The sequence below is a fragment of the Schistocerca nitens genome, chromosome 7 (assembly GCF_023898315.1).
Source record: "Schistocerca nitens isolate TAMUIC-IGC-003100 chromosome 7, iqSchNite1.1, whole genome shotgun sequence".
NCBI lineage: Eukaryota > Metazoa > Arthropoda > Insecta > Orthoptera > Acrididae > Schistocerca > Schistocerca nitens.
Window position 1 is genome coordinate 521,812,495 of NC_064620.1, and position 10,840 is coordinate 521,823,334.

Consider the following 10,840-nt stretch of genomic DNA (forward strand, 5'->3'; position numbering starts at 1 on the left):
TAAATAGCCGGCGCTACATATCCGAGGTGCTGGAGCCAGTTGTCCTTCCTTACCTTCAGGGCTCGGCCACAGCCATATTTCAACAGGATAATGCGCGACCACACGTGGCACGCATTGTCCAAAGGTTCTTTGTCAATAACCAGATTGAATTGCTTCCCTGGCCGGCTCGCTCTCCGGATCTTTCGCCAATAGAAAACATGTGGTCCATGGTTGCTCAACGAGTGACCCAGATTACATCCCCAGCTGCCACACCAGATGATCTTTGGCAACGTGTGGAAGATGCTTGGGCTGCTGTACCCCAGGAACACATCCAACGTCTCTTTGATTCAATGCCGAGACGTGTGGCAGCGGTGATCTCCAACAATGGCGGCTACTCTGGCTACTGATTCTGGCAGGAACCACATGTCACAGACGTCTGTAAACGTAATCATTTGATACTTGGTCAACATGTTATCTACTAAATAAATCTTGTTGTGCTACTTCGTGTCTTTCTTGGTGTTGCTTTTACGGTGGCCAGCAGTGTACATCTGGCTCCATCCGAATTGCGTCACGAGCTTTCTTCACACGCCCATTTGACGTATGCACATTGCCGATGGGCTGGGCGTCCACAGTGCCTTTATACTTCCTCATAACTATAAATGAAACTGATGTACATACGGTGAAAGGGGCGGCCGTGCTACCGGATCTCCACGCAGCGTCGTGGTGGCGTACTGTTGCACGATCCGTACGAAGTGGGGTGCTGCGTAGTCGTGCACAAAGCACCGTCATTGTCTTTCTGCAAGGGTAACATTCTCCAAAAATGCTGGTAATTCATCGGGCAGAAATAGTTGTTACACAGCACCTGTTAATCCGTTTGGTGAAGTGTTTGCCCTTTGAGTCTCGCACCAATAATTACTGTGCGTTCATTAAAGAAGCCATCTTGATTCTTCATCTTCATAACTGCTCGAGGATTGTCATCTACCCCTCCTGCATGATGCGGTAATTTACTATCCCAACTCTCGGGAATCCTGCCTCATACTTAAATGCAGGCCGTGAACGCCATCTTCGAAGGCCCACGTCACAACACGTACTGGTTTCCGGACACACAATTATAGCAACTTTTCTTCTAGTTTTGACTAACGCTAGTTCGTGTAGAAATGCATTTCACTTTTATTTACGACGATGTGTTTTGTATTTATTGTTTATTACGATTTGTAGTAAAGGACAATTAAAGAATGCAAAAGGAATCGCGTTACTGTTGCAAGAAATACGAATTTGAATTGCATGTTACACATTTTGAATTATATCACAGGAAAAACAATTATTGAAATGTGTACTTGTTAATTTAACGTGAAGTGTTGTTGATCCCAATAAGGGAAGAACCAGGCTAAGCAGCGCAGCGAATACACTGAAACAAAAACGTTGAGAGATGTCGGTACGGGCCGTGGGTGGAATGGGGAAGGGCAGACGAAGTTCAAGTTTGCCTTGGGCGCACCAGTTTGCCAAATTAAGCCACAGATTTGTCCCGACTGATTTTTCCTTCTACAGCTTAACTGTTCGTAGATGCAGTAGCAGATGTCTCACTAGCTTGTCTCTTTCTCTTCTCCAGTTAAGCGTCTTCGACGGGCTTCTTTTCGTCATCTACCCTACGATTTCTTAAAGAATCTTGCTCCGTTTTTCACTTATCTCAGTGTTTCAGATACCACACTCCTGAACTCTGAGTAGTACAGTGATATAATTTTGCCGCTGCATCCGGTGATACATGTGAATACTGCCTACAAAATGAGATTCGGATAGAGTTGGTAGCAGACACGTAATGAATTAAAAACCTCACGCTTAATGCCAAAGTTTTACTGCATCAACAGCGAAAATCTAGTAAGCGATAGATTCTTTTCGTTTTCGACCGCTACGGTCGCAGGTTCGAATCCTGCCTCGGGCATGGATGTGTGTGATGTCCTTAGGTTAGTTAGGTTTAAGTAGTTCTAAGTTCTAGAGGACTGATGACCTCAGATGTTGAGTCCCATAGTGCTCAGAGCCATTTGAACCATTCTGAACTCTTTTCGTTTCATAATTTTTTGGAGGGTTCAAATGGCTCTGAGCGCTATGGGACTCAACATCTGAGGTCATCAGTCCCCTTGAACTTAGAACTACTTAAACCTAACTAACCTAATGACATCACACACATCCATGCCCGAGGCAGGATTGGAACCTGCGACCGTAGCGGTCGCGCGGTTCCAGACTGAAGCGCCTAGAAGCGCTTGGCCATATCGGCCGGCTTTTTGGAGGGTGCAGCAAGAAATATATCAAATAGTTTCGAAAATATGTGTAAAGTTTGTTGGAAGTCTTGAGTGCTCTCATTCTCAAATACTGAATGAATATACTCGGAGGTGACAAAAGTCAAGGGATAGATGTGTGCACATTTACAGATGGCAGTAGTATCTCGTACCCATGGTATAACAAGGGCAGTACATTGGCGGAGTTATTATTTGTACTCAGGTGATTCATGTGAAAAGATTTCCGAAGTTATTATAGCTGTACGACGGGAATTAACAGACTTTGAACACGGGATGGTACCTGGAGCTAGACGCATGGGACATCCCATTTTCAAATGGGAATTCAACATTTCGAGATTCACAGTGTCAAAAGTGTATCGAGAATACAAGATTTCCGGCATTACCTTTCACCACGAAAAACACAGTGGCCGATGGCTTTCACTTGATGGCGTAGAGCAGCGGAGTTTGCGTAGAGTTGTCAGTGCTAACAAACAAGCAACAATGTGTATAATAACCGCAGAAATCACTGAGAAACATACGGCGAACATATCTGTCAGGACACTTCGCAGAAATTTGGCATTAATGGGCTGTATAGTAGCAGACGACCGACGCGAGTGCCGTTGATAACAGTACGATATAGCCAGAAGCGCCTCTCCTGGGCTCGTGACCAAAGCGGTTGGATCCTAGACGACTGGAAAACCGTGAACTACAAAACTATTAAGGGTTTCGTGGCCACTTGTTGACAAACTGCCTATTGGCTTCTGTCTCGGGTTCTTCGGCCGACGTTCATTTAACGATTGTACTGACGTTTCGCCAACACGAGTGGCTGGCATTGTCAAGGCTTCACCCTCCATTGCCGGTGGTGAACTGGAGCCGAGCTCGCGGCCGCAGACTAAATGTACGTGGCGCGCCAACATCCGAGGGCTTCTCCGCGGTCATTTCCGGTGCGGTTCTCCTCTTGCTACCTGCCACGGTCGTTCGCTGCAGTACGGGATGCCGGGATCCATTTACCTCAAGGCTTTCCTCTTTCTTGTTGAAGCTGTTGGCGTGTTTTTGAAATTCTACAGCTCCTCTGAACAAACGCGTGTGATAGTTCATCAAACAATTCAAAATGGTGAATATGTATGTCCCTAAGGGTCCATCGGTGGCTCCCAACTGGCAGTGTAATCTCGTAACTATCCAGATGAAGATTTTCAGCGTTGGATTCGTCACGTGTGCTTGAACCAGCGTGAAGATCGTTTGGAAGATGTCGCCCCGGGTCTCCATCAGAGGTCTGCAATCAAAATATCAGCCAAATCAGCATCGTCTTCTTCTGAATCAGATACACTGCTTAACGAGCCACCACAACGTACACTTCTGAACAATGGACTATTTGCACAAAATGTGGTGTCACCGCTAGACACCACACTTGCTAGGTGGTAGCTTTAAATCGGCCGCGGTCCATTAGTACATGTCGGACCCGCGTGTCGCCACTGTCAGGATCGCAGACCGAGCGCCACCACAAGGCAGGTCTCGAGAGACTGACTAGCACTCGCCCCAGTTGTACGACGACGTTGCTAGCGACTACACTGACGAAGCCTTTCTCTCATTTGCCGAGAGACAGAATAGCCTTCAGCCAAGTCCATGGCTACGACCTAGCAAGGCGCCATTAGTTACTTCATGAATCTAAAAAGTCTCACTTGTATCATCAAGAATGCTGTATACCAGAGGACGATATAAAAGTTAAGTGGTCTAGTAGCTACGTTCTTTTCTTTATCACATTCATCACGTATCCTGTTCCAGACTTCGCGCCAGTCGGCGTGTGTGTACGTGTGCCCTTTCGGCTACCCGTCTCTGTGGACTGGCTGCCTTGTCAGTCCACTACACAAAACATGCACCAATGACTATATTGTTTAATATGTGGCGGACAAGTTACACCATATGAAAATGATGGTGTCTTGGTTACCATATTAATTTTCATTCCAATAAGAAGTGGTGGCAGTAGCGCGTTTTGTCATGAATCGGATAATTTGTATAAACAATTCTCACAAATAGTATATACGAAATGCTTGTAAGTAACTTCGTAAAAAAAAACTTTTAATTTTGAATCTACTTTGCCAGAATGTACTAATGTCAAAAGAAGACATTGTAATCAAACCAAGTGTTTCCCATGGAACTGGAATTCCCGCTCTTATTTTTGCACAAGCTTCTACTGCATCATTTAATATTTCACAAATCATGGAAACATTTTCACTTTTATTAAATATATAACATTCTGGCAACCTATACGAATTTAACATGAAATCAAATTTTGAAACACGAAATTCCAATAGAATATCTTCCCGTATAGTTTGTGGTAACTCCAATTGCCAAACATCCATGGCGTTTTGGAGTCTTCCACAAACAGCAATTCGTGCAAGTATGTACAAAGTTTCCATTGTAATAGAAGTGTACTTACTGGCAACTCGTTAGCGACGATAGAAGTTCTCGGAGTGGGTTCAGAGGACATGATGTGCTGTGCTCCAAATCATCCTCCTTATATACTAAAATTCGGGTACAGCCGGTTAAAACAAATCCTGTTATCAACACGTGTCGGGCAACCTTTTGCTGGCGTGGGTGCTTGCTCGGATAATTGTCCTAAAAGGACAAATTATCTCGGCGGGACAGTGACGCCGCCATCGCGACCTTGGGACCCGGGGGCCCCATTTTTTTTTTATCAGTTGCTGACCCTCGAATCATGAAACGACGCTACGCATCATGTTTCGATTCATGAGGGTCAGCAATTCGCCGACACGGAAGTTCTGGCTGTAGAGAAGCACTATCACACGCGCTTGTTCAGGGAAGCTGTAGAAATACAAAAACACGCCAACAGCTTCAACAAGAAAGAGGAAAGCCTTAAGGTAAACGGATCCTGGCTTCCCGTACTGCAGCGAACGACCTTCGCAGGTAGCAAGAGGAGAACTGCACCGGAAATGACCGCGGAGGAGCCCTCGGACGTTGGCGCGCCGGGTACATATAGTCTGCGGCCGCGAGCTCGGATCCAGATCACCACTGGCGATGGAGGGTGAAGCTTTGACAATGCCAGCCACTCGCGCTGGCGAAACGTCAGTAAAATCATTACATGAACATCGGCTGAAGAACCCGAGACAGAAGCCAACAGGCAGTTTGTCAAACCGTGAACTGATCAGATGATCCCGATTTCAGTGGGTAAGAGCCGATGGTAGGACTTGATTTCGGCGTAGACCCCACGGTGCCATGGACCTAAGTTGTCAACAAGGCACTGTGCAATCTGATGGTGGCTCTGTCATCGCGAGGACTTTGTTTATATGGAATGGAATGGGTCCTCTCTGGCCCAAATGAACCAATCACTGACTGAAAATTGGTATGTTCGGCTAGTGGGAGACCATTTGCAGCCATTCATGGACTTCATGTTCCAAAACAATGATGGAATTTGTTATGGATGACAATGCGGCCCGTCACCGGGCCATAGTTATTCGTGATCGGTTTGAAGAAGATTCTGGAGAATCCGTGCGAATGATGTGGCCACTCAGATCTCCCGACATCAATCCCACCGAACAGTTACGGGAGATAACCGAGACGTCAGTTCGAGCATAAAATCCTGCACCGTCAACAATTTCGCAGTTATGGATAGCTACAGAAGCAGCATGGCTCAATATTTCTGCAGGGGACTTCCACAGACTTGTCGAGTCAATGCCACATCGAGCTGCTGTACCACGCCGGACAAAAGAATGTCCGTCACGATGTAGGGTGGTATCCCCTGGCGTTTGTCACCGCAGTGCAGTGTGGGTAATTTGTGCTCTGTGACTTAACGCTCCATCGACACACTATTTCTAACCTTAACACTTGACTTAATTGTGTTACACCTTTAATGCAAGATTACACCCTATAATGAATATATGAGAGGATTTTAAAATTTTTAAAATCTGTCAGTAATTGTATGAAACACTTTTTTTTATTTGTTTGCCCGTGGAAACGGTTAGACAGGCAACTTTCTACTGGACATGGTGTCCATTTTAGCCGGTTAATCTACGTCTACATCCATATTCCGCAAGCCACCTGACGGTGCGTGGCGGAGGGTACCTTGAGAACCTCTATCGGTTCTCCCTTCTATTCCAATCTCGTATTGTTCGTGCAAAGAAAGATTGTCGGTATGCCTCTGTGTGGGCTCTAATCTCCCTGATTTTATCCTCATGGTCTCTTAGCGAGATATACGTAGGAGGGAGCAATATACTGCTTGACTCCTCGGTGAAGGTATGTTCTCGAAACTTCAACAAAAGCCCGTACCGAGCTACTGAGCGTCTCTCTTGCAGAGTCTTCCACTGGAGTTTGTCTATCATCTCCGTAACGCTTTCACAATTACTAAATGATTCTGTAACGAAGCGCGCTGCTCTCCGTTGGATCTTCTCTATCTCTTCTATCAACCCTATCTGGTACGGATCTCACACTGGTGAGTAATATTCAAGCAGTGGGCGAACGAGTGTACTGTAACCTACTTCCTTTGTTTTCGGACTGCATTTCCTTAAGATTCTTCCAATGAATCTCTGTCTGACATCTGCTTTACTGACGATTAATTTTGTATGGTCATTCCATTTTAAATCATTCCTAATGCCTACGCCCAGATAATTTATGGAATTAACTGCTTCCAGTCGCTGACCTGCTATATCGTAGCTAAATGATAAAGGATCTTTCTTTCTATGTATTCGCAGCACATTACACTTGTCTACATTGAGATTCAATTGCCATTCCCTCCACCACGCGTCGATTCGTTGCAGCTCCTCTTGCATTTCAGTACAATTTTCCATTGTTACAACCTCTCGAAATACTACATCATCATCCGCAAAAAGCCTCAGTGAACTTCCGATGTTATCTACAAGGTCATTTATATGGATTCTGAATAGCAACGGCCGGCCGGGGTAGCCGAGCGGTTCTAGGCGCTACAGCCTGGAACCGCGCAACCGCTACGGTCGCAGGTTCGAATCCTGCCTCGCGCATGGATGTGTGTGGATGTCCTTAGGTTAGTTGGGTTTAAGTAGTTCTAAGTTACAGGGGACTGGTGACCTCAGAAGTTAAGTCCCATAGTGCTCAGAGCCATTTGAACCATTTTTTTTTAATAGCAACGGTCCTACGACACTCCCCTGCGGTACACCTGAAATCTCTCTTACTTCGGAAGAATTGTCTCCATTGAGAATGACATGCTGCGTTGTGTTACCTAGGAACTCTTCAATCCAACCACACAATTGGTCTGATAGTCCATATGCTCTTACTTCGTTCATTAAACGACTGTGGGGAACTGTATCAAACGCCTTAACAGTGTAGGTTCTGTTCAATACTCGTTTATTTCGTACTTGATAATTCAATTTCAACGTATCTCGATTACCCCAGTTTTAAAATACGTTCAGTTTCTTCTTGTCCAAATTAACATGGTTCTACACATTCCCGTATCAATAATACCAGACGAGCTTTTTCAAGCTTTCAAGGGAGAAAACAGCAGCACACAGATAAAAATTTAGTCGTTCCCGGATATGTCACACTAATACCGTGTAACACAGTCCTAAGTATTAATAATGGCCTCAGTACGGTGAGGAACTGCTCACCCCCCCCCCCCCTCCCTTGAACTAGGCACCTTGCCGTTGGTGCCGTGTCTTGCGTGCCTCCGTGGTACAGGTAGCCGTATGGTAGCTGCAGCCACGACGGAGACCGGAGAAACATATGATTCCAAGAATGGGCCAGTAGCGTTTTCACTAATTGCAGTCTAGATTATTTACTGATCTGACCGTGTGGCATTAATCGAAACAGCCTTGTTGTACTGGTACTACGAGCGGCTGAAAGCAACTGGAAACTACGGTCGTAATTTTTCCCGAGGGCACGCAGCTCTGCTGTATGGTTAAACGATGATGGCCTTCTCGTGGGCAGAATATTCAGGAGGTAGAATGGTTCCCAGTTAGGATCGCCGGACGGGGATTACTCAGGAGGGTGTCGTCATCTAGGAAACAAAACTAGAGCTATACCCAGAGTAAGTAGGTCAGAAAATTTGAAAAGAGAAATGGGTATGAGACTTCCTGGAAGATTAAAACTGTTTGCCGGACCAAGACTCGAACTCGGGACGGGGGTTTGGAAGGTAGGAGACCAGATACTGGCAGAAGTAAAGCTGTGAGGACGGGGCGTGAGTCGTCCTTGGGTAGCTCAGTTGGTGGAGCACTTGCCCGCGAAAGGCAAAGGTCCCGAGTTCGAGTCTCGGTCCGGCACACAGTTTTAATCTGCCTGGAAGTTTCATATCAGCGCACACTCCGCTGCAGAGTGAAAAACTCACTCTGGCGAAATGGGTAGATTGCAGTTATGTGTAGTGGGAATTAGTGACGTTCAGTGGCAGAGAGAGCAGGACTAAGGATTAGGTGGGTGCATCACGTTACTTACGAGAGGCTACTGAACAGAATGAAGAAATGAAATTTGAGGCTCAGCCTGACTGGGAGGGAGGGATAGGTTGATAGGACACATTCTGAAGCGTCAAGCGATCACCAGTTTAGTATTAGTGGCAAGTAGGGAGGGGAGGGGAGGGGGGGGGGGTACAAATCGTACAGGTAGACAAAGATAACAGTACGGATATCAGTGACAGTTATTCGGAGATGAAAAGGATTGCACATTATATAGTAACATGGAGAGCTGCATCAAAGCAGTCTTCGAACTGGGAACCACAAAAGCAAACAGTGAGAAATGGAATTTATATGTTTCCTCAGTTACACAATATCTAGCAGAAGCTTCTGACTGACGATTCGATAGCGCATTACCTTGATGTCTCCTGTGGGTGATTAATTTTTTGTTCGGTGTACTAAGTCCAGGATGAATAATACTCTCTACGTGAATTCAGACGTGATTTATACAACTACTTACACAATCGCATCCCCAATAACCTAATATTTCGAAAACAAACACGGTAAAGACATTTCCAAACGTACAGTTACCATTTTTCTTCTGTTTGCACAGGTTGTTGGCGGTCTGGCGTCCGCTCTGGCGATGGATCGCCTCGGTCGACGACCCCTGCTGTTCCTCTCCAATGCGGTAATTGGAACTTGCGTCGCCCTCCTGGGGGTCTACATGTACCTCAAGCAGGAGACAGACGTAGACATATCGTCCGTCGGATGGTTGCCTGCCACATGCTTGTCCATATACGTGCTGATGCATTCGTTTGGCTTGAACCCACTGCCGTATGTGGTGCTCTCTGAGATCGCGGCTCCGAGGATCAGAGGTCTGGCTGCCATTGCCATGTACACGATGGTCTGTGTCACTGCAACCATCCTGACCAAACTGTACCCAACCATGTCGGAATCCATGGGAGTGTACGGCACCTTCTGGTTCTTCGCCGCTGCCTGTCTGACTTGCAGCCTCGTCGGATGGTGGCTGCTGCCGGAAACCAAGGGACGACCTTTGGAGGACATCCTCAAGGAACTCAACGGTGGAAAGGATGTCATCGTTAGCAGCTCCCAATGACGCGTTCTACTTGTGCCGAAGATATTTCTGACGTGTTTCGCAGTTTTATACGTAACGTTTAGTCTGCCACGTTCAGTTTCACCCTGCACGGGAGTGATGCTTCCAGAATACTTCTACATTGCCCCATATGTTGGACTGCGCCCCTTCTGGAGGACTGATCCGAAATATGTTGCAAAATTACGTTCTGCACTCACTACGTACACATACTGTCGCGACGCCAGGTTTTGACCCAAATTCTGCTGCCCAGAAACATTTAAAGTGTGCATCTGACTATTCGCCGACAAAACATGACACGTCAACTTAAACTGTATCGAAAAAACATGTGTATTTTGGCCAGTAGAGAACTGGAGTCTGCGTACTCACAAGCTGATCGTGCCCAGTCGTCATTACCGATTTCATCCAACTTTATGGTACATACAGGGCTTGGCCAAAAATAAGTGTGATATTAATGGGAGTCAGACGCGGGCTAGGCGAGAGGTAAGTCATTTGTGTTATTGTAGTTCCCAGGCGTGGATGGTGCAGCTGAAAGAGTAGATTGCGGTTATCCGAGGGTCGGAGACACGAGTATCTCTGGGAGAATCAGTTTTTTTATTGTCTTTTTTTACGTTACCAACGGCCTTGCCGCAGTGCCAACACCGGTTCCCGTCAGATCACCTAAGTCAAGCGCAGTCGGGCTTGGCTAGCACTAAAATGGATGACAGTTGAGGTCTGACGAGCGCTGTTGGCAAGGAGGGTACACAGAGACATTGTGAGGCCAACTGAGGAGGTACTTCACTGACAAGGGGAGGCCGCCAATTGTGAAATTCAGATTCGATTCATACTGTGCAAAATAAAAGCTCATGGCCAGAGGTGTAATGTGGCAAAGCACCAAGATGCACTTCTCAGCCGTTGTCGAGAAAATCGACAGTTAAAAGAAACCGTTCCGGTGAAATACTCTCTACGATTAATAGTTTTCTACAGCGTCGTGGAGCAGCGGTAAGCGCTCGGGTTCGTAATCCGAAGGTCGCCGGATCGAATCTCACGCCATGCAACCTTTTTTTTTATTATTTGTTTTTTGTAATTCAAATGTGTATACACACAAATATATATATATATATATACGA

At 46.1% G+C, this 10,840-nt stretch overlaps 1 protein-coding gene across 1 annotated transcript in view; it reads left to right on the forward strand.

Moving 5' to 3' along the window:
- The window catches only part of LOC126195728 (facilitated trehalose transporter Tret1-like), a 150,387-nt gene extending 140,650 nt beyond the window's left edge, over positions 1-9,737 (forward strand). Inside the window, exon 6 of the mRNA XM_049934357.1 lies at positions 9,234-9,737. Coding sequence (XP_049790314.1) covers positions 9,234-9,737 — 504 coding nt within the window. The remainder of the gene's footprint in view (positions 1-9,233) is intronic.
- The last annotated feature ends 1,103 nt before the right edge of the window (positions 9,738-10,840 follow it).